General features: G+C 37.4%; 1 protein-coding gene across 9 annotated transcripts in view; it reads right to left on the bottom strand.

Annotated features, from left to right (window-relative positions):
- The window catches only part of SPATS2L (spermatogenesis associated serine rich 2 like), a 172,526-nt gene that overhangs the window by 42,364 nt on the left and 104,753 nt on the right, over positions 1-25,409 (bottom strand). For all 9 annotated transcript variants that reach the window (XM_030803559.1, XM_030803560.1, XM_030803562.1 and 6 more), the window contains exons 4-6: positions 23,938-24,046; positions 19,910-19,959; positions 16,871-17,117 (exon numbers count right to left, since the gene is read on the bottom strand). In XM_030803559.1, the coding sequence (XP_030659419.1) occupies positions 16,871-17,117; positions 19,910-19,959; positions 23,938-24,046 (406 nt within the window). The remainder of the gene's footprint in view (positions 1-16,870; positions 17,118-19,909; positions 19,960-23,937; positions 24,047-25,409) is intronic.

The raw sequence follows: 25,409 nt of genomic DNA, 5'->3' as shown, positions 1-25,409 counted from the left end.
ATGAATGTAACAGCGTTACTTTAGTACAGATCTGTCTTCAAATATAGTAAAACTCTGGGACTCTTGCAGATGAAAACTGGTGGAGGGTTATAGAGCTATAACAGAAAGTCACTATATCCAGTGACTTTCCTCTAACATTATAGTCCAGAAATACCATCGGCTCTCCATTTATCTGGAGTCCAGTTGTAAACTTCAACAGGTTGTAGCTCAATGGGGGCTGATTCACACATAAGCCTCCAGTGTCCAGTAAGGTAGCCACTGGCCACATGTGGCTGTTGAACACTGGAAATTTGGCTTGTCCAAATTGAGATGTGCTGTAAGTGTAATATATATGCTGAAATGTGAAGATTCAGTACAAAATAAAAAATTTAAAATATTTAATAATTTAAAAAAGATTGACTACATGTGGAAATATTTTTGATACATTAGGTTAAATAAATTACCCAATTTAATTCACCTGTTTACACTTTTTAAATGTAGCTACCAGAAAACATAAAATTATATACATAGTATGTGTTAAATTTCTATTGGATAACACTAATAGGATACACAAGGAGTGTGAGAGTGTTGATCTTCAGTGTGTAATCACTACTAATTTATATTCTAGAAAAGGATATTTGTTTTAGTGAAGCCTTAAAATATCCTCTACATGAGAAAAGTGGTGACAGGGTGATGTATGTCTTGTTCATCATTACTGTATGTGCTTGGTATCTCGTAGATACATAATAAATACTGAATGAATGAATCAGTGTTACTTCAGTGCTATGCATGCCTACGGCCCTTCCAATTGTAGGGAGCCTCATTTGATATGAGTCTCTGGCTGTGTCTTTATCTAATATTCATCAAATACTTGAACCACAGTAGCTGTATCTTGGAAAGAAAAGTTATCTCTGAAAACACCCCATCTGCCTAGATTTCAATAAAAATTGTATACATTTTAATCCTTGTCCATGTATCTAAAAATGGCTCCTAGAAGTTTGTGTCTTTGAATTTAACTATTACTTGAGCATTCCTTTTATTAAAAACACTTACCAAATCCCAAATTTGTATATATACACAAATGGTATATAATGTCCTGAGTATCATGCTGGTTTCTGATTCAAGGATTCAACAGACACATATGGAGAGTGCACACTGTATCAGCTCTGGTTTACTAATAGGCAATAAATGAGAAATAGACTGACCTTAATAACCAGTATGTAAAATGTGAAAAAAATAATGTAAGAGGATATCAGAGTAAATCTGAATGGACCTTTCCCATTGAATTGTCTTGATACCTCTGTTAAACATTAATTGACTATATGCGTGACTATTTCTGGACTGTATTCTATTCCACCGATCTAGCTGTCAGTTCTCACACCACCATCACACTGTCCTAGTTACTGTAACTGCTTTACTCTTCTTTTTCAAGATTGTTTTGACTATCTTAGGTCCTTTGCATTTTAATATAAATTTAAGAATCAATTTGCCTATTTCAACAAAAAATATGATGAGATTTTCATTGGACTTGTGTTGAATCTATAAAGCAATTTGGGGATAAGCGGTATCTTAACAATACTGAGTCTTTTGACACTCGACATGAAATACTATGCCATTTATTTAGATTCTAATTTGCTTTAGCATCATTTTATAGTTCTTAGAGTCTTGTGCATCTACAGTCAAATTTATTCCTAGGTATTTTAGAATTTTTATGTTATTGTTTATAGCATTTTTAAAAATTTCAATTCCAAAATGTTGGTTGCTAGAGTTCAGGAATACAAATGCTTTTTAATATATTGAACTTATATCTAGCGACCTGGCTAATTTTCTTATTAGTTCTGGCAGGTTTATTTATTTTTTTGGTAGATTTCTTAAGATTTTCTTTCTACAAACACAATGATGACAGTGGTAATGAAGTCTAACTTCTTCTTTTCCAATCGTTCCTTACCTTATTTCCTTGTCTTATTAATCCTAGCTACAAAGCAGAATGAGCATCCCTGCATTGTTCTGGGTCTTACGGAAATTGCATTCAGTATTTTATCAAGTATTACACAGCTGTAGAGTTTCCATACATTTATTAGACTCTAGAAGTTCTCTTGTGTTCCTTCTTTGCTGACAGTTTTTGTCAAGTGAATTTTTTATTTTATACACTGAGATGATCATATTATTGTTCTCCTTTATTTTATTAATAATATTATGTTGATTTTTTTAATGTTAAACTGATGTTGAGTTCCTGAAATTATTAACCACACCCACTTGGTCATGGAGTATTATCCTTTTATATATTGTTTACTTCACTTGTTAATGTTTTGTTGAGGATTTTTGCTTCTTTATTCATTAACAATATTGTTCTGTAATTTTCTTTTCTTGTGATGACTCTGTCAGGTTTTGATATGAGTTATGCTGGCCTCATAAAATGAGTTGGGAAGTATTCCTTCTATTTTCTGAAACTGTTTAAGATTGCAATTATATTTATTCCTCAAATGTTCATGGGAATTCACTAAGGAAGTCATCTGGACCTGGAAATTTTAATTATGAATTTCCTTGATAAGCATAGTGTTATTCAGATTTTCTATTTCTTCTTGTGTGTTTTGGTAAGTTGTGTTTTTTAAGAATTTGTCCATTCCACTTAAGTTGTTGGATTTATTGGCATAAAGTTGTTTATAACATCCTGTTGTTAGCTTTTAAATAAATGAAGTCCGGGTTAATTTTATTCCTGATGTTGGAAATTGGTTTATTATATTTTCATTATGATTCAGTTCAAAATTTTTCTCATATCTCTTGTGAAATTTTCTTTTTGGCTAATGGATTGTTTAGAAGATTGATTAATTTTTAAATGTTCAGAGATTTTCTAGTTATCTTATTGCTATTGTTAATTCAATTCTACTGTGTTCAGACATCATACTCTTAAGATGGTGTTTTAAAATTTGAAATCCATTTTATGGTCCAGCAACTGGCTTATTTTAATGTAAATGCCATGTTCTCCTGAAATTGTTGGGTATGTTGTCCTATAAATATCAATTGGCTCAAGTTGGTTGATAGTATTGTTCAAATTGTCTATATTCTTACTGATTTTTAATCTATATGTTCTATCAGTTACTAATAACATGATATTAAGACCTACAACTGCTGTGGATTTGTATTTGTCACTTTCTTTAGTTCTATATATTGCTGCTTCATGGATCTGGAATCATTAGATGCACATACATTTAGAGGTGTTATATCTTTTTGATCAATCAAACAACATACTACTTGAAATGACCCTTGGATATGAGGCTTGTTGTTTTTCATCAAATTTGGATAAACTGTGCCCATTATTTCTTCATAGCTTCCTCCTTCTCCCTGCCAAATTTCCTCTTTGCTCTCCTTCTGAGACTCCAATTACACCTATGTGAGACTGCCTGATACTGAGCCTTAAGTCACTGAGGCTCTGGCTTTGTTTTATTCTTTTACTTTTTTTCTCTCTGTTCAGTTTGTATAGTTTCTTTTGATTTGTCTTTAAGTTCACTCATCCTTTCTTCTTCATCATCTGAACTGTTGCTAAGCACACCTGATGACTTAAATTTTTTTCTTCATCCATTATATCCATCTTTTTTTTTCCATAAAATTCTTAACATATTTTTAATTAGCAATCCTTGTCTGCTAATTCCAACTTCTGTGTTGTCAATGGGTCTGTTTCTAATGACTAATCTTTCTCTTCATTATAGGTCACATTTTCCTGCTCCTTCCCATGTCTAGTAACTTTTTAAAATTGGACACTGACCATTTTGGATGATGCATTGAGAAACTCTAGATCTTCTTCTTTTCCTTTAAAGCGTTTTGACTTTTGTTCTAATAGGTGACTAATGTACTTGCAGATCACTGCCCACTCTCTTCCTCCCTTTTTGCCTTGAGGATAAATGTTAGGCAGCTAAAAGAACAAGTTGGGGGATGGAAGAGATGGTAAGGGGATAGTGGACTGTTCCTTAAAATACCTTTATTTAATTCCTCTGCTTTATACTCCTCTTCTTGAGCTTGTCTTCCATCCGATGTGCTGACTCTGAACCCAGGGCTCCCCCAGTTTCTGCAGGGCAATCATCTTCCTCCCCACCAAAGCTCCTCCCTCTGTATTCTATGCTGCAGCATCTGATTCATCAATAAAGCCCCTTCCATCTACTTCCCTTCTTGTAGAAACTGATACCCTTTTCTCATTTTTTTCAGTATTGTGGATTTCTACATTTAAAAATTTCTTTACTATAATTTAAGGGAATTTGTTATTAAGTCAATACAAATTCATGCCTTTCTTTCTCTTGAAAAGTTCTTGATATGCTTTGTCAAATTATTTTTCAGTCAAGTTGTACCGTTTACACTCAGCTGCAGTGCCTGCAATTGTTCTCACATTTAACTCTTGCCAACAGTGAAAACTATCAACTGGTTACTAAATCTTAGTATCAACTTATATACTTTACTTGTCCTTAATTTATTTTATACAATAAATGAATTGTGCTGGTTGTTTTTGTTAGCAGTGCCAAAGAAAACAAACCCTCCTCTTGGGGGAAATACATAAACTTGGATTCAAAAGTTTTCATTATGTATGTACAGCCATGTATGTATTCAAATTTGAAAGTTTCTGAAAAAGATTGTTTTCTCTTTAGTTTTTACTTTTTAGTGAAAGCTTGATATACTTATAAGTAGACTGAAGAAAGAATTCAAATCTAACTTTAAGAATTCAAATCTAACTGTAAGGAATGTATTAAACATAGAATAGTTCTAAAATAATTATTTTAACCCTTTGAGTTAAGATGGCTTCATTGTCTCTTATACACAGGTAATAGCAGCAAAGCACATCATCTGATCTTGAGTAAGTATTGTAAAGTAGTTGTACTTGGAAGAAATTGATAAAGAAACAAAACATAACTTTGTTGTTGTAAAATTATGTCGAAAATTGCTAATGTCTATGTTACTTAAAGCATGTTACCATTCTTCAAAAAGTACTTATGTGAATGTGATGATGTTTTATGATACTTGATACCTGATAATACAATTGGTAGTTCTTTGGTAATTGGTCTTTGTGTTCTTAAATATTTACAAAAGAAGAAATATAAATGGAAAAGAAACTTCTTAAAAAGTTCCATCCCTCTACCAATCAGTTTTAAAAGTAAAAACAATGAGATTAGCACAACCTTTCTGGACAGTAACATATTAATAACTTAAAAACTATTCATACCCTTTGAACCCAGAAATTCTACTTCTAAGAATATATGCTAAGGAAATAATCATGGTTGTTCACACAAATATATATACAAGAGATGTTCATTATAATATTGTTTATAAAACCAAACAATGGAGGCCGGGTGCGATGGCTCATGCCTGTAATCCCAGCACTTTGGGAAGCCAAGGCAGGAGGATCACCTGAGGTCAGGAGTTCGAGACCAGCCTGGCCAAAATGGTGAAACTCCATCTCTACTAAAAATATAAAAATTGGCTGGAAGTGGTAGCAGGCGCCTGTAATCCCAGCTACTTGGGAAGCTGAGGCACGAGAATCACTCGAACCTGGGAGGCAGAGGTTGCAGTGAGCCAAGATCATGTCACTGCACTCCAGCCTCGGTGACAGAGCAGGACTCTGTCTCAAAAAAAGAAAAAAAAAAAGGAAACAATTCACAAAGACAACAGTTTGGGAACAATTAAAAGAAGTATGGCACATTCATAAAAATACAATGCAGATATTTAAATCACGTTTTTAAAGAACATTTAATGATATGAAGTAATGTTCATAATCTCATGTTAAGTAAAAAACAGAATACAAAGGTTCACAGGCCGTTTAATATCATTTAAAAAAAAATCTACATATCTGTGCATTTAAAAAATTCTGAAATAAAATTTAACAGTGGTTGCTTCTGGGAGGTAGGATTGTTTCCTTTTTTTCCCTGAAACCTTACTGAATTTTCAAATGTCCTCAATTAGTGTAAAGTCTTTTTAAACCCAGAAACACAAAATCCATGATTATCTTTAAAAAGCAACATAGCAACTTACAAAAATTTAATTATCTTTAAAAAGCAACATAGCAACTTACAAAAATTTAATTAACCTACACTTCTCCATGTATTTTATCATTAATAATTCAATAGAGATCATGAGAAAGGATTGTGTGAGTGCCCATCTTTGTTCCAGGCCCCAGAAATACAATGGTAATGAAAGACAGATGTGATCTCTGTCTTCACAGAACTTGCACTTTAATAGGAAGGTGTGTAAATCAAACCACCATACAAACAAATGAAAGAGTGCAACTGTGGTGTTAAGAAAGAAAAGCATATAGTGTTCTGAAATCTGTAAGTGGCATATTTGACCTGGGGATATCAAGAAAGAATTCCCCAAGTGAGTAACACCTAAGCTGAGATCTGAATGATCTCATCTGAAATCACATGAAATAACTAGTTGAAAAGAGTGGGAAATTGTACTCCAAGCAGTGATTACATTTGTAGGGGAGAGAGCGTTGTGTGCCAGTTATCAAGTTATAGTGTCTCTTGGCTCCAGATCTACTCTTCTTGCCCTACTTTGTGATACTGGAGCTGGACCCTGTAAGCAATTCTCTTTTGCCAGCTAGTAGAATGTTAACTTTTGATGTCAGCAGATGGCAATAAAGTGACCCTGCAAGGCCATAAGAACAGGAGTATATCTCTCTTTGGGGTTCTGGATCTCTATTATTATTAATTATTATTATTCACAGGAACCCAGCAGCCATGCAGAGGAACTCCAACCTACATCCTCATGCCATGTTCCTTTCCCCATCTCCCACCACTGTCAGTGGCTTTGAGCAGCTCCAATCCATCTACACCCGCTGGCAATGGCAGCCTCTTAACAGAAGAGCTCAGTCCATGCCCTTTGACAAGTTTCTTCACCACCACAAGGCTGCACGTTCCTCTGGTAGCCACACACTTTCTTTGATCAGGTCAGAATCTCAGTCTTGGCTTGGGGGCCTCCCCTAGTCCTTAGTTCCTTTATTGTCTCATTTTCTTCAGTATAGATACAGTAACTGCTCTCATGCTAAATGTGGACACCTTATGGTCCTCATTTACCCCTTCTAGTAGTTAGTAACCTCCTACTGTTTTAATTAACAATGCTTTACATTACATTTCTCCTATTCAAATGACCAGTATGGTTCCTATCTCCTGACTTGATCTCGACTGATACACATGGCCAGTATGAGGGCCCAAACAGAGACCAGCATAGCTAAAGTAGAGGGCAAGAAGGAATGTGCCATGCAAGGAGGGTGGAGTGGGACACAGGGGCCAGACTATGCTGGGCTTGCAGGACAGGGTAAGTCTTCTTGTCTTTATCGTAAGAGGTCAGATTTGTGTTTTGAAAAGATTACAGGATAGAGAATGATTTACAAAGGAACAAGGGTAAGTGCTAGGAAATTAATGAGCGGACTATTGCTGCAGTGCAGGCAAGTGAGGATGGTAGTTTTGGTGGGAAGGCAGGGGAAGAGACTGAGCAATGGATGAATTCTAGAAATACATGGAAATGAAAACCAACAGGAAATGGGGATAGATTGGAAATGGGGAGTGAGAAAGAGGGAGATGTCATGACTGATGACTACATTTCTGGTTTGCACAATTGGATAGGTGGTGCACTTGGGTCAGGAACACTAAAAGAGAGCCACGACTGGGAAGGGAGATGATGAGTTTGTTTTGAGCATGTTGTTGAAGTGCTTTGAAATATCAAAGTGAAAAAGTTAAAGACGAGTCTGGAGTTCAGAGTGTAGCCGGAACTAGGAAGATGAGTTTGTGAGTCATCTTACATAATTAAAGCTAGAGTATGGCTGAAATAATCTAAGGAGAGTGTGTAGCTTTATATGATGAAGGACCTGAGATCAAACAAGCCGTGGGGAGCTTCAGCAATTTAACAGCCAGGTAAAGAAGAATGACCTCCAAAAGGAACAGAGAGGAAGCAGTAAAGACAGAGGGACACAATTAGGAGAGTGTCATGTCATAGAAACCACAGGGAAAGGACAGAGTTGTTAAGGATAGGGTGGTCAACAACACTGAATACTGCTAAAAGGAAAAAATAAAGTAAAGATTAAAAAACGATGGCTAGATTCAATAACATGGAGGCCATTGCTAAACTTACCTATAACAGCTTACCTAGGGCAGTTTATTTGGAGAGATGGGGCTGAAAGCCGTAACAATGAGGTGATGAGTGAGAAGGAAGTGAAGAGTGGAGACAGGGAGTAAAGGTAACTCTCTGAAGATGTTACAGAATAATGGTCTAGTGATGAAGCCTCAAGAAAACTCCTTTTTTTTTTTTTGAGACATGGTCTCGCTCTGTCACCCAGGCTGGAGTGCAATGGTGTGATCATGGCTCACTGCAGCCTCAACCCCCAGCTCAAGTGATCCTCCCACCTTAGCCTCCCAAGCAGCTGGGACTACAGGCATTTGCTACCATGCTCAGCTAATTTTTGTATTTTTTGTAGAGATGGGGTTTGCCATGTTGCCCAAGCTAAGAAAACCATTCCCTCATAATTATTATATACTTTGATTTGTAAGTTTCATCGTTCTTCTATCTTTACATGCATGACAGGGTAATTAACAAAAGTTTGGGGAAACAATAACTTTGGAACAGAGACCAAAATAGACAGGTTTATGCAGCAGACACAATGTCAGTTCTGCCTTCTCATAATGCCTTTATCAAATACAGATAGACTTTATTATTTCATTCAAATCCTAAGAAGCTTGATCAGCTCAGAGGGCATGAAGGTGGTAACTTTCTGACTGGAATAACATCTTTAGTTTTATTTACATTCACTGTCTTTACAAGATCTCATATGTCATTAATACCTTAACAGGTTTAATATATAATATAAGTATATTATTATATATAATAATATATGTATATTATATATGTATATGTATGTAATATATATGTATAACTTGATTTTTTCCACTGTCTTATTTCTCTGCAAAACAGGTTTAATTCTTATTGCATTAAAAAAACTTTTTTAAATTTTAATTTTTGTGGGTACATAGTAGGTTTATATATTTATGGGGTGCTTGAGATATTTTGATATAGGTATACAATGCGTAATAATCACATCAGAGGAAACAGTTTCCATCTTATTGCATTTTAATAGAAACAGTTAAATCTTTGTTCAAAAATCTTAAAAAAAATTTTTGAAAGCCTTTTGATCTTTGTAAGTGGTACATTCCATTTAATTAAGTCCATTTGTAACTGAAATCACCATAACAAGGAGTGGGTGGGAAGTTATAAAGGTATCAGCTATTCAGAGATGAGTAGTTTTGTTTTTGCTGTACAGTTGCAGCAAAAATACTTTTGAATGAGAAAGAGAAGCAAGCCCAGGTGACCGAAAAATACCTGAGGGGTTTTATGTTTCCTGTGCCCTCCTGTCACTACATCCTGTGTCTGTCTCTTTCTGCTTTATCATACATAAAGAAAGGAAGCAGAGCTCTAAGTCACTGCAAATGCAATCTAAGATACCAAGTTACTTGAAGCTGAGGTTGAGACTAACACAACTGTAAATGGGAATTAATACCAAGTATTTAAATGCTAAAACAATAATTAAAGATGAGTGAGAATAGTAATTATGTGCTTTAAAATATAAACTTTATTTTTATTTTTTATTTTTTGAGGCAGGGTCTTGCTTCGTTGCGCAGGCTGGGGTACAGTGGTGTGATCATGGCTTACTGCAGCCTTGACCTCCTGGGCTCAAGTGATCCTCTCACCTCACAAGTAGCTGGGAGTATAGGCATGGGCCACCACACCCTGCTAATTTTTAAGTTTTTTTTACAGCCAACTCTCAAAATGTTGCCCAGCCTGGTCTTGAATTCCTGGGCTCAAGTGATCCTCCTGCCTTGGCCTCCCAAAGTGCTGGGATTACAGGCATGAGCCACTGTGCCTGACCAAAATATAAACTTCAAAAATTCATGTTCATATGATAGTACTTAACATCAGTTATATATATGTTAACAGAGTATTAGATCTTTAATAACAAAAAATAGTAAAGGCCGAGGTGGGCAGATCATGAGGTCAGGAGATTGAGACCATCCTGGTTAACACAGTGAAACCCCATCTCTACTAAAAATACAAAAAATTAGCTGGGTATGGTGGCATGTGCCTGTAGTCCCAGCTACTTGGGAGGCTGAGGCAGGAGAATCGCTTGAACCCGGGAGACGGAGGTTGCAGTGAGCTGAGAGTGTGCCACTGCACTCCAGCCTGGGTAACAGAGTGAGACTCCATCTCAAAAAAAAAAAAAAAAAAAGTAAAAACCTATGGTTATAATTCTACAAGGGCTTCAGCTAAGATACTTAATAAAAGTTTAGATAAAACACTGGCTGTTCAGACTACTGTAAGTTGGCATGAGAGAGCCTGAATTGAAGCACTGGGATCTTAGCTTCAATGTCTCCAGACACTTACATCACAGCGGGACCTTCTATGGAATCGCTGCACACACGCACTCCCCAGCTGCCGTTCTACATGCTGCCTTTATAACATTTATTACAATCTAGAATTATGTTGGTAACTCAGTTGAATTGTGGTTTATTATCTACCTCTTCTCCCCATCCCCCCACCCCAAAGAAAGTAAACTCCCCAAGAGCAAAACCTTTGTTGTCTTGTCCGCTTCCTGTAGAAGAATTCCTGACACATGTTGGATGCTTAAAAATATTTACTTAATGGATAAATGAATGATAAGAGAGTTTACCCTGTTCCAGATGCTGAGCTAATCACTTTATATATCTCATTTACTGCTCCCCACAATATTGTAAAGTGGAGGAATGTTCTTTATTTTGCAGATGAGGAAAGTGAGATGCAGAGTGGTTAACCTGTCCAGGGTCACGCACCTCATAAGTGATGAGGCCAAGATTTGAAACCAAACATGTCTAATGCTAAAGCCCTGGTTCTTAGCTGTGATATTGTATTGCTTCCATTTGAGAGCTGGCACTGCTGAAATCCTAGATATACACATTTGACTTTTACTATTAAAGTTCTAAGCTGGCTGCTTTCTTTTTGTTGATCTTTGCTAATCCTCTGTCCAATATAGGGCTTAGAGAAGCAGGGGAGGTAATCTTGAGGCTAGGACCAACAGCAACATAAAAAAATCTGCTTGAACAACCTGTGGGGAACTGCCTACCACATCAATACTGTGAAATGGTGGTGAGGTGTTTTTGTTGTTGTTTGTTACAGGAAGCACAAATGAGGGGGGAGCAACTAACATTCTAAAGGCACAGGACCTCACATTTGGTTCAGTTCACTTGAGGATGAGAAAGCAGCTCTGCGCAGGTGCCGTGCCCAAGCACAGAATCTGCATTGCAAAGGTAAAAACGACAGGGCTGTTCCTGCTTTGTGGTACAGGGCAGGCTGTACAGTCCGGCTCATGAAGGTCAGCAAACATGGCATGGAGCCTTCTGTTCCAAGTAACAGGGACTGAAGACTTGGTTTCCCAGGATGCTTTACACGAGGAGGCAACATAAAAGATGGCTGCTGGGTCATCAAGAGGAGCTCAAGAGAGGGAAAGCCCTGCCCCAGAGTTTATCTCTGGGAAGCCGCTGATGGCCCACAGTCCTGCTCCTTTCCTATTCAATGGGAATTGTGTCCAGTGGGGTAAAGATGAGAGGAATCTGAATTCCTATTCTGGCCTAAGCGGAGACAAGTAAATGCTATACATTTTAGCTTATGAGCCTCAGGAAACATAGGGCAGGAGGAACATTTGGGAAAATTAGACCCTAAGGTCAAAATGTGCTTTAGACATTTAGATAGGGTCTTAGAAAAAAGTCTTATCCTTGGCACTACTTTCAGTAAAATAATTTTATTTGTTTGTTTGTTTTTGTTTTTGAGGTAGGGATTTGCCCTGTACCCCAGGCTAGAGTGCAGTGGCGCAATCATAGCTCACTGCAGCCTCAAACTCCTGAGCTCAAAGGATTTTCCCACCTCACCCTCCCAAGCAGCTGGGACTACAGGTATGAGCCACCGTACCAAGCTAATTTTTCTTTTTTTTTAAAGAGATAAGAGCTCGCTATGTTGCCCAGGCTGGTCTCAAACTCCTGGCCTCAAGTAATCTTCCCACCTCAGCCTCTGAAAGTGCTGGGATTACAGGTGTGAGCCACTGCGCCCGCTCGGCTAAAATAAATCTTGATCTACTCTTTGCCTGATTTTGTATTTGAGCCCAGGATGATTTTGATCGGATTATATAAAAGATCCAATTTGAGCTGTTATTAAAAATTCTGAGATACAGAAAAAAACTACTCTCAGGCTTAAAACATACTCCTAAACTTCTAAACTATCTGCTGACACACAGCATTGTCCCACTTGACAGTGCTATATTTACAGCCTGAAATGATGATGCTTTTGGTGGTGATTTTTCATGTAGGAAGTCACACTAACACCCCTGAGCCACCTGCATATATCTTAAAGCAAACTTTTCCCCTACCAAAAAACGACTCTGTTTAAGACTTTTAAAAAGAGAGATCCTGAATGTCAAGGTGTTATAAAAAGATAAAACAACGCATCCCACATGTTCACGGCCTCCTGCCCAGTGGGGCATTCAGCGCAGGCTTTGTTGAGCTAGTTCCATTATTGGAGGGCTTGATAAATGCTCCACTATAGCAGCCTGGCGATTTCTTTTAGGCTTATGCTGTGAACTCACTCAAGCACAGAATATCATTATGTGGCTTTGTTATTGTGACTTTTTTCTAATTTTTCAATTACACATTTTTTTTTAGGAGTTAGGGAACCCATGGTTTTAGCAGTAACTCTCCATTACCTGATAAAATTACACGGATTTGAGTCAGCCTTTTGCAAACTACAGACAGTTCAAGAGGGTTATCCCTCCAGCTTCTCAATCCAGGAGCCTTGGTTCTTCAGTTATAAAGTGGGGAGCCAGGATTAAAGTTTCACTCTCATCCTTTCTAGTTCCAGCATTCTACTCAAAATGGGGTGCAGAGTGTCTACAGCCTAACACTCATCTGCAGAATACCTGTTAGAGCTCTTGCGATTGCCAGTAGATTGAGCAAGCATTTTAAAGCCATTAGATAGTTTTGGCATCAACTTTCTGATGAACCTTCATAATTTGAAGGTAGGAAAATCTAACTACAATAGTCCTCCCTTATTCACAGTTTCAGTAATCCAAGGTCAACTGCGGTCCAAACATAGCAAACAGAAAATTCCAGAAATAAACAACTCATTAAGTTTTCAGTTTCATACTGTTCTGAGTAACGTGATGAAATCTTGTGCCATCTCACTCTGTCCTATCCAGGATGTGGTCATGCCTTCGTCCAGAGTATCCATGCCATACACGATACCTGCCCACTCGTCACTTTAGTGGCTGTCTTGGTGATCAGAGTGAGTGTCATCGCATCTAATCATGCAGGCATTTTATCATCTCACATCATCACAATAAGGATGTTTATAGTGCAATACGATATTTTGAGAGAGAGAGAGAGAGAGAGCAAGAAAGAGGCCAGTATATTGCTATAATTGTTCTATTTATTATTGGTTATTTTTAATCTCTTATTGTGCCTAATTTATAAATTAAACTTTGGCATAGTATAGTATAGTACAGGAAAAAAACAGTGTACATGATTTCAGGCATCCACTAGGGGTCCTGGAACCTATCTTCCAAGGAAAAGGGCAGATTACTATAGCTAAAAACTCATTTTAAAATTTACAATCATAACAAGTGGGCTGCTAATGAAGTTAAGGGCCAAGAAGGAGAATTTGCTTCCTCTTGCAAGAACATCTACTAATCTTCCATTACCATCATTTCTTCTTCCTCTTTTTTTTTTTGAGGGGTCTCACTCTGCCGTCCAGGCTGGAGTGCAGTGGTACGATCACAGTTCACTGCAGCCTCAACCTCCTGGGCTCAGGTGATTCTCCCACCTCAGCCTCCCAGGTAGCTGGGAGTACAGGCATGCACCACCAGGCTCAGCTAATTTTTGTATTATTTGTAGAGATGGGGTTTTGCCATGTTGCCCAGGCTGGTCTTGGACTCCTGGGCTCAAACAATCCTCCCGCCTCAGCCTCCCAAAGTGCTGGGATGACAAGTGTGAGTCACCATGCCTGGCTCATTTATTCTTTAACAGAAAAATTTATTGCACAGACATTTGTAATGAATCAGCAACATTAACAAATAACACTAACACACCTCAATGCCTTCATACTATACTTACAAAACAGAAGGGAGAATGGGATCACTGTGCAAGAAATAATTCTTCACAGAAAGTTTCATGTTAGGGTTTCCAAAAGCCCCCTTGTACCCACTCCCCTGGTGGGTACTTAACTTTCAAGGCAGCTGTCCACTGGGAAGGGAGGCACTTCTATATTGCATTTGCTTTAATGTCATATACTTGATAGAGTTACTGACATTGTTTTACAAAGGTATAAATTATAAGTAAATGAAAAAATATATATGCTAAGCTTTTAGTCTGTGATTGATATCAAAATGGCAACTTGAGTAATTAGATTTTGAAAGTAATTCATGTGAAAGCAATAACAAGTAAAGTTGGGAATCTGCCACTCGATTATTTAATTTCTTTCTCTTGCTCTGACTATAAATCAAAACAGTCTCAAAATTGTAGGCACAGTGAAAATTGAATTAAAAAAATTCCTGGAGAATTCAGATTCAAAATGAAATAGGTTATTTTTGTTGCTGTCATTGTTTGGTTTTAGGAAACCATCATGAAGTAAGTAAGGATGATATAAGTTTCGGCACTATTAGTGGAGTTGTTAGGAAATGTGTTTCTGGAAGAAAATTTGTGCTTTGTGAGCAATTTAAGAACTTACTAGTGTATTACAGAGTGTGCCAGTTATTTGATGCCTTCTCACTGCCACCCTGATTTGGTACATGTCACCATTTGCTTTTCTGTTTGCACCTCCATCTCTTCTGGTAGTCTGAACTTTTCTTAGGCACGGATGTGTCTTACTCATCTTTGGTTTGTCAGAGGATAGCAGTGTGTCATATACAGCAGGTGTGCAATACCTGAGGGCACTCAGTAAAGTTCTCCTTACTTCTCTCTAACCCTCCAAATCCTTTTTACCACCTCAGTTCTATTGGTCCTTTAATACCCAATGCTCCCAAGAAATCTCCCAGGATCACTCAGTTGGATACTGCACCTCTCTTCCCCAAACCTTAAACTCACCAGTGAACCTATAGCCTTCTCTTCAAGGATATCAGAATGTGATTCCATCAGGGCCTAGACCATATCATATCCTTCTCTGAATCTACTGTGGCATCTAGCACAGTGCTCTGAATATAACGGGAGTTTAAAATGCCACTGATTCTACAAACTCAGGATTTTATAACTAGAAGGACTTTGGGGGTCAACTAGTGTAGTGGTTCTCATCAAAGGATCTACCACCTTTTAGGAGGCATTCTGAAAAACTGAGGGGGCATTTTTAAAAACTAGCAAAATGATTGTGTGTGTGTGTTGGTGGTGGGGTTGGGGGGCAGGATGCTAGATGCCTTGCAATCCTGGGAATGTCCTACACAACAAAGAATTAACCTGTGTCCTGAACTTTCTCATGTTCTCCTGGACATTCATGATTGTTAAAAAATATATATATAATTATGTGAGTCTAGACAGTTTTACTATGGATTCCAACATTTGCTTGGATTTCCAAGATTCAACTATTGCATACATTAAAGGAAGATGGTACTTTATGATGTTTAGAACTTGACTGAGAATTTTTGGCCATGTGGAAAATCACATCAGCAGCCATGATATTAGAGCTGACACCCATTACCCTAAATTGGACTGCATTTGTAGCAGGTGCATTCACAGTGATTCCATGTTATATACAAATAAACTTATTGAGCTCTTACTGTACATGTCAAATGTAAAAAAACAGTACCCACAGTATCCAGCTGACTACTGCCTTACTTCATTTAATTGCAAAGTGATTCATTATAAGTGGGTGTAAAAATCTGGCCTCTTTATTGAGCTTTCTATTTTAGTTTTTCCTGAATTTCTTATATTTTTTTAATTGAAATTCTGTTCCTAGATAGGTTATATTATGCATGAATTCTATTTTAGTTATTCCTGAATTTCTTATATTTTTATTTACTGAAATTCTGTTTCTAGGTAGGTTATATTATGCATGAGTTTTATTTTAGGATTTGTTCTAAAAATGGGGCATTGGGTCAGATAGTATTGAGAAGCATTGATCTGGTAGATTCCAATGCAGTTTCCTTATTTTTCAGAAAGGAAATGGGACCCTAGAGACGATGATGTGCCCAAAGTCAAACAGTGGATTAGGAAGTGGCCTTTTGAAGATTAATAAATATATAGCTATAGCACAAACAATTAATGTTCCAGATTCTAACACCCTGGAAGATTATGTTCTGTCACATCATATAAAAAATACCAGCAGTTAAAATAATTTGGTCTGCCCTTTCTAAAAGAAAACATTTAATAACATTTCTTTTTGTCATCAATTATTCCTTTAATACCCCAGGTGAATTCTAGCAAAGGTGTCTATATAGAATATTTCTTTAAATTAGAATTTCCATTAAAAATGACCTCTGACTGGCTAAGTGTGGTGGCTCATGTCTGTCATCCCAGCACTTTGGGATGCCAATGCAGGACTGCTTGAGTCCAAGAGTTCAAGGCTGCAGCTGCAGTGAGCTATGACCACACCACTGCACTCTAGCCTTGCACAACAAGACCCAGACTCAAAAAAAAAAAAAAACCCTCTGACTTGGTGTAGAGCTAGATTGAGCATTTATTCTCTGCCCTGTTACATTCCCCTTCACCCTCCATCCTGGCTTCAGGAAGGTTGAACTGTACACACTGCAGAAAAACAACCTTCCATTTTCAACAATATCAACAGTAGCCCCAATGAGCTCCCTTTGTGCTCTTTTCATCTGTGTCTTCCTAAGCAATTTTACTTAAGCGTTACTGACCTGTGACCCCACGAAGTGCCTTTGAAGGTTCCTCAAGTATTGAGATCTTTTTCTCACGAGGGATAAGGGCTGGTTTTTCATTAGCAGAATCCGTGGATGAGCTGTCCTTCTCGCAGCCATTCATGGGGCCGTTTTGAATCTGTGGTGGCTGTGGCTGCAGCAGCCCTGCCTCAGGCCTCTCCACCTTGTCTTTAGCATCTTTGTTGCCTTGATGCTGCTTGGACTTGCTTCTTTTTCTTTTATTGTTCTAGAATGAGAAACAAATGAGAAGATAATATTCAATTCAGACTCTTGAAATATAAGGTGAATCTGAGAGATGAAAGTAAGATACGTTATCTTTTTTGGTTCCTGGCTCTTCTTATAGACTGGATGAAGAATATTTACATCTTTATTAACCACCCAAGTTAATTTAAGTATCTTCTCTCTTATAGTAAGTTGTATAAACTTTCACCTCATAAACACAATAAAAAAGGTTCCAATAAAAGGAAGAAAAAAACAACAAGGAATGGCTTAAATAGCTGACATTATTTGAGCAACCTGAGGCTCTATAGTAAAATCTTGTGATAACCATCCTGAAAAAACTTGATTTCAGTTATCCTGCCATTGGGGAGTAGCTCTCATCTCAAAGTGGTGAATGCTGGGGAGGCAAGGAGGCCACTGAGGTTCCCATCTGCTAGGCAGAAGGAGAGGTAAAGGGGAGGACTACTAGGGAAAAGGCAGGCAACTTCTTCTTGTAAAATGAGGACACAGAAGGTAGGTCCTTAAAGTCCAGGTTGGGTCTCTGAAATAGAAACCAGTCAACCAGGAGATTCCTGGGATTGCTGTCATTATCTAGGAAGTCCCAGGTAGCCACAGGATCCATAATCATCCCCATGATTATTTATTTATTTATTTATTTATTTAACAAGGTCTCACTCTGGCTCTGTCGCCCAGGCTAGAATGCAGTTGCATGATCACAGCTCACTGCAGCTTCAACCTCCTGGGCATAAAGCGATCCTCCCACCTCAGCCTCCTGAGTAGCTGTTACTACAGGCATGCACCACCACATGCAGCTATTTTTAAAAATTTTTTGTACATACAGGGTCTCCCTATGTTGCTTAGGCTGGTCTCAAACTTCTGGGCTCAAGTGATTCTCCTGCCTCTGCCTCCCAAAGTGCTGATATTACAGGCATGAGCCACTGTGCCCTGCCATCCCATGAATATTTTAGCTGGAGCAGACAACAGCTTCAAGGTAATGCCAAAGTGATATAAGGCCCCCTTTTCCGGTGAGAAAGCCCCTGGACCTCTCGGCTGCTAGCTGAACAGCATTACAAGGCTTCATTTTATTTCCTTTGAAATAAAACCACCCTGCATTTTATACAATTGAAATTGTTTAGACCCCCCAATATCACGAGTCTAAAATGCAGAGTTTTATTATATCTCTCTTAAAATGTTCTAATGGTGAATATATAAGAATATCAAGAAAATTAAGAAGATGTTCCTAATTATGTTATATGTTTGAATTGATGTTGCTTTGTACCCAGTTGATATTTAGTGTACTCAACAAGCAGTATGGTACCAGCCCCGGCCAATCGGAACAGACGCCGACCCGTAAGAAAGACCCTGTCCCACCTGCTGAATGAGTGAGTGCCAGCTGAACATCAGCCTGGCTTCGTTCTTCAACACATTTACAAAAGAAGTAGAAAGAAACTGTTTCTTCTTCTCAATTCTCCTCCCTGCTCTCTTTTCCTTTGGAACCACAATCATGCCCCAGTAAGTGCTTTCCTAGGTGAGAGGTGTGTGTCCCAGGTTGAAGGCAAGGCCAGTGGCACTTATTCCCATAAAACACCCACAGCAGCTTCTGGCTCTCAAGCCTCACATCTACTTGGCTGGGAGACCATTTTCCTTTTCAACCTCTAGGAGGGAGACTCAGTAATGAGTTGGGTCTGCAGCTGCTGTCTGCTCTTTTTTTCACATCAGAAAAATCTAATACCCAAACCACACATTTGAAATTTTTCTATGTAAGTCTAAATACTGCCTTTCAATCACTTGCAAATCATGTGCATCTCACACAGAGGCCTGGGAAGCTATGATTAAAGATAAGCAGAGATTGTCAAAGATGGTGGCATACAAAGGTTAAAAAAAAAAAACTCATAATTTTCCTATTCTACATGAAACTAGGAGGAGAAAAACGGAAAGGATGATTCCTGTAATTTCAGTAATCTTTGGGTTTTATGAAAGTAATACTGTGTTATTGTTTGTTCAGAACCTGTTTTGCAGGCCTGTGATCTTCCCCCACAGGGAAGGGTAGACTGGCGTACTATATCCTGGGAAAACCGAAACATAAGGCCTTGCTGTGCCATAGAAGGAATGAGTGGAACAGTTACTTTGAAAGGAGCGGCACACTTTTGCTAGTGTGTATGCACAGATGCATCTCACGAGCTCCCAGAAATCCCAGGCCCTTTGTGACTTGACAAGAAAACAAACCAGTTTGAATGGGACACAGTAAAATCCCCTTCCCTTTGTTCTCAAAGAGCAGTATGCCAGTGTTCAAGAAGGCCCCTTACTTACTATGGTTCTAAGGCATTTTCTTTTCTTCTTTTATTAATGATCTACCTTAGAATTCGGCCAAAAAAGCATCTCAGGGCAGCCTTGGACAGATTCTTTCAGGGGGAAAAACATGTGAAAATATATTTAGAGGTTTTCAATTATCTTTAAAATTCTCCTTAATTTTTTTCTTTGTGCTACAGGATATGTTCAGGCAAGTTAATGTTTTCAATCCTTTGAATTCTCCAGCTGGGCTCCCCTTTATACTTAAAAAAGAGAACAACTCTGGGACTTCTTAAGCACACCTGGTTGTTAAAAACACTGAGTAGAAAATAAGGGCATTACTAGTGAGAGTATCTGGTAATTTCCGAGAGTCATGAATTTGGAAGCTTTCTGGGTGTATATATTAACATATTTGAAAGAAGCAAAAAATTGGCAGCCTTGTTAAAATGATAACAACCATGAAGGTTTTGATTGAAGATGTTACCAATTTACAATCAATATTAATCTTACCTTCTTTTTTCCTGTCATATTCCATTCTTTTAGAACTTGAATTGCACTGCCTAGATAAAGACAAAGAATCTTCAACAAATAGTCACATCATAAAACACCACACAAAATTCATCTCTGTCTTCCCATCTTGGTAGCAGCTTTTTTTTTTTTTGGCTTTTTCATTTGTTTTGATACACCCTATCTTAATAAAAATGCCAGTTTCATTTTTTATTTCCCAGATTTTCATTTAATTCACTGTATGATCTTGGTTTTATCAAAATATTAAGCCTCACTACATGAAGCTTACTTTTTTATCATTATATTGTCTTACGGAAAATGAAATATATCTTGAGAATTTTCCAGCAGCTTTGTTGCCATAGGTAGAATTAAAATTATTCTGTTTGATATATGAATAAAAATACCTATAATCTTCTGAACCAAATATGGGATTCTGAATATTATTAACAATGTGAATCGCAGCTTTCTGTTTGGCCATTCTTTCTCTTTTTCTGTCCCTATTCATATGTTCACATCTTGCAGGGGGATGAGGAAGACATATTACAATGATATTAGTTTCTCTAGAGTTAGCATGGATAGAGATGGGATGTGGTCTACAAGGCTTCTACCTTGAAACCAAGAAAAGTTCATTAAGTGAAAAGTTGGGCCCCAGGTTCTGTCCATCCCATTCACATATATCAGTAGAACTGCACTGACTCAGAGAAGACACCTAATTAAATTATATTCAAATTATATTAAATTATATATAAATTAAATGCCTAATTAAATTACAAGACATTAAAAAATGTTTTATTGCTGGCCAGCTGCAATCCATGTTTCTGCATAGTCTAACAAAGTTCATTCATTCATTCCAACTGTGCTGAAGGTAGTTTCAATAACAAGTTATTGGTAATGAGGATAGCAGTTGTTTTCAAATAAATAGGCACAGTATTTCTAAAAGAGAGTAGCTCTTTTAAGTGTATTCTTTTAACAATTTTAAGCATTCTCATACAATCTAAATATACTAATAGCTCTCTACAAGGAGTATGTTGGCTAAACAAAGATAAATTTCAGGCTGGTCTTTATAATAAATTTCAAATTAGTAGGGTCCTAATTATTGAGTCTACTGTCACTGTTAGATAAGCAGAAGGCCATATGGCTTTGACTAATGTTTAGACAGGCTAATTATTCCTATCTATTTAAAGTTTCCAACTCAACGCCCCTCTTAGACTTGTCTGAGTTGCATGTACTTGAAATAATAAGACTGCACCTAAAAGTAAGGTATAATTCAGACTTTTTACTAACTGGGTTGGTCTTTCTCTAATTTGTCCAGAGAATTAATGTTTCACAGCATTTTCCTTTTGAAGAAATTTAGAAAGTCCCTTTTGTTAGGTTTCTTGGTAAGTCTTGGTTAATAATAATTAGGGCAGTTCTTACTTATAGCTACGCTTCAGTTTTCTAAATAAAACTAAAATTTAAAAATGCTAAATACTGTTCATTTTAATCAGAAAGTGGCGGTGAGTTGCTTACTGCTTTCACAACTGCCATATTCAATTAGTCCTCTAATTTTCATGTTTTGATATACCTTCTATTTGTAATTTGGACAATGAGCTTTAGGGACTAATTTTTAAGAAGAAATACCCATATTTACAGAGGATTTTGAAACTGTTATTATTAAATTTTAATTATACTGAAACGGCTTGGAGTTTTTCAGCCACTCAGAGTGCTTTCTGTATGCCTCATAAATGACTCCTAACAAATATTTTTGACTGTCAGTTGTTTGGCTTTTTTTATGGTTTTGGTTTTTTTTTCTTTTTTCTTTTTTTTCTTTTTGGAGACAGGGTCTCGCACTGTTGCCCAGGCTGGACTGCAGTGGTGCAAACATGGCTCACTGTGGCCTCGATTTCCTGGGTCCAATCAATCCTCCTGCCTCAGCCTCCAGAGTAGCTGAGACTACAGGCATGTGTCACCACTCTAGACTAATTAAAAACAAAAAATTGTAGAGACAGTGTCTTGCCATGTTGTCCAGGCTGGTCTCAAACTCCTGGCAATCCTTCTGCCTTGACCTCCCAGAATGCTGGGGTTATAGGCATGAGGAACCTGCCTGGCACCCAGTATTTTTAAATCAAGTTTTCCTACTGCTCCCCAAACAAAATGACTTCTCATGAGGCTTCTCAGCAATCAATGAGCTTTATTAATGAGATCTCAACACTGACAAGGTGAAAATTTCACGAAGGACAAGCAAGGTGCTCTGTTTAAATACAAACAGATTTGATGACAGTCCATCAGTTACTGTGCATCTGCGCATCTCATCAAGATCACTCTGCAATAAAAAGTTTCATGATGAGGAATGTGGGGGCCTCAATCCAAGTGGGGGTAGGGAGGAATGGGGATAATAGCCTTTACCCTTTCCTAAGGCTTTTTTTCCATGCAGGTGATGTTGGCAAGCAAAACCTGAAAAGAGACTGTATCTGATCCAGGATATGCTTATTTCCAAATATTTTTTGAGACAAACTGCACCTAATGCTGCAAAGTTAGATTAATATTGCATTCTCTACTATTTGCTTCTTGTGACTAAAAATTAGTATCTCTTAGTATATGAAGCAGGGAAAAACAGTGAGAAAAGTTATGCACCATGGATTTGCTTATAGGTCTACTGAATGATAATCATTTGCTAATTCAATTAGGACCCTAAACCTTGACTGCTGATATCAGAACGTGAGCATACTGCTTAGTTCCAAGACCTTGCCCTGAAATGCAATTATACTTTTAGAAACTCAAGAAGGTTATTCTACTCCTAGGAAAATAAGTAAATCAAACTGTCCTTGACAAACTGTAAATAGGATACAACTGAGAAATGTGCTGGCAGGTCTTCCTTGACCTTATTTGACAGATTATGTGTAGCTTGCCCATATTTACAAAATAGAAACTAATGCCAGGACAGAAGACATATGATAACTGAGGACAAGTAAAAGATCTTTGTTCAAAACTGGAACTTATTTAATTTGATTAGGAGAGGATAATTTCCCCCAAATTTACAGGAAATCCAAAGCATTACATTGTAAATTATAGGATAAACATATTCCTGAGACTTTAGATTTTATAACATCTCTGGCAATGGACTACCTAAACAACAAAATTTTTAAAATAAAGCAAAAAGATTTTAGAGGTAGATAAGATAAACTGATATTCTGATTAATTTGGCAATCTAAAAATCATAAACTAAAGATATTAAAGAATAAACCAGTCCTCTTAGACTACATAAGCATCAGGTTTAAGAATTTCAGTCATAAAGCCAAGTAGGATTATGCTGGTTGGAGAAGTGAGAAGGCTTTCCAGATAAGGACCAAAATACATTATCCTCCATTCATAAGAATGATATCAAATAAAGGACACATTTATTTATTTCTTTATCTATTGAGACAGGGTCTCAGCCTGTCACCTAGGCTGGAGTGCAGTGGTGCAATCTCAGCTCAGTGCAACCTCTGCCTCAGGGGCTCAAGCCATCCTCCCACCTCAGCCTCCAGGAAGCTGGGACTACAGGTGTGCACTACTATGCCTGGCTAATTTATATATTTTTTTTTATAGAGACGGAGGTTTCACCATGTTTCCCAGGCTGGTCTTGAACTCCTGGCCTCAAGTGATCTGCCCACCTTGGCCTCCCAAAGTGCTGGGACTACAGGCGTGAGTCACTGCTGGCCAAGGACACATTTAATATTAAATTATAATGACTGGTAGGCAAGGAAATTAGTAGCACTATAATCAATATCCTTTGAAAACTATCTAGAGTCTTTTTTTCCTTAAATGAGAGATAAAGAACTTCCAAATTCTATTCTTATTGAGTGTGTCTATTTTTTTTTTTTTTTGAGATGGGGTCTCACTCTGTCACCTAAGCTAGAGTGCAGTAGTGCGATCATGTGAAACCTAGCACATTTCTATGAGACCTAAAGAACGCATAATGAATTGATATTCAGTTCATTTAGGGAAAAAATATGGAATATCTGGAATATTTAGGTCTAACATCTTCAGCTGCAGGGTACAGGTATACCTACCATCCACAAAGGCTTGCACGGCTTTATCCACATTAAAATCAAACTGTTGAAGCACCAGGACTATTTCGTTATTGCTTTTGTTGGGAACAACTGATCTAACTGCATAGATCTGTAAAGGAAAAAAAAAAAAGAAATAGAAATGTGAACACTTTAAATATTTTTCATCTATGAAATTGCCCATTGGATAGAATTATAACTATTAGAAAGGCCTTGAAAAGCCAACTAATCTACCTCCTTGTCATCAAGCATACTCAAGGCATTCCAGACCAGTGAAAATTCATCCTGGTAATCACCTTGATACCCACTTTATTTGTGTACACATTTTTACAAAGACCTCCTTGTAGCAGTGTAGGAGCATGTGTGAAAAGCCAACTCTGGTTTTGCAATCTACCCTCCCCCAAGACTACAGATGCATACAAGATGTGTTCTCAGTGAGGACACAGTCTTTTTCTGTCTCAGGCTTCCTTTCCACTGGCTTAGGGGGTATCTTTAGAAAATGTACAGAAATAGCCTCATGCCTCAGCTTCTCTATCTGCACAGTGGAAACAGTCATCTTGAGGGTCACAGAAGTGTGCTGTGAAATTCCATTAATGTTTAAAGATATGAAAATGTGGAGCACTGTATTTTTGAAATGGTAATCTTAGCTATAGTACAAAAAATGTTTGTGAACACACTTCTGAAAATCAAACATTGAAAATAGTAAAAGTAAATACATATATCCACTAAGGATTTCAATAAGTTAAAGCTTATATTCAATGTTTAATGACATATATGCATTTCTTAGTCAAATTTAGCATACATTCTTTCTTCTTGCCTATTAGAATTAATTGACCTTTATCTCACAGTACTTGCAATAACTACACAATGTTCTATTGATTTTAGTAAAACCTGGTTCACCCAGTTTTCTATCGCAGGGATTATTGCAGCTGCTACTGAGAAACACTAGAGTACTGCATGGTGCAAAGGTAAGTGATCATTAAAGCACTGTACAGTCTTCAAATGTTTTCATCAGCAGTTAAATTATGACCAGTGGGTTTTAGAGTTAAATGCAGTTTAGTATAATTGGACTCACGGAATATGGATTAAATGGGTATGGTATGTGTAATGTGATGCTAGTGACCAGAACATTTCATTGAACAAGATAGCCTATTTCCTGATTATGTTAGAAAACAGATCACCTATTCCATACAGATCTGCACGTAAGAGTATTTAGGTTGTAATGAGACAACAGCACAACTACTGTCATGTACCCACCCAGCACAAGCCATGGGTGGGTATATGACTTGTAAAGGTGCTGACACTATAGATTAGAAAGCTGGTTTTGAATCTTGACATTTTATAAATGCTAAATATTTGAGTTTTACTGAGGACTCTAATATTATATATATATATATGTATATATATATGTATGTGTGTGAGTCACACACATACAAATTGATTGTTTTCTATTCTCACATTTCATTGTTCTTAGT

The sequence above is a fragment of the Nomascus leucogenys genome, chromosome 22a (assembly GCF_006542625.1).
Source record: "Nomascus leucogenys isolate Asia chromosome 22a, Asia_NLE_v1, whole genome shotgun sequence".
NCBI lineage: Eukaryota > Metazoa > Chordata > Mammalia > Primates > Hylobatidae > Nomascus > Nomascus leucogenys.
Note: the sequence above shows the minus strand (reverse complement) of the source record. Positions and strands in the feature narration are given on the sequence as shown.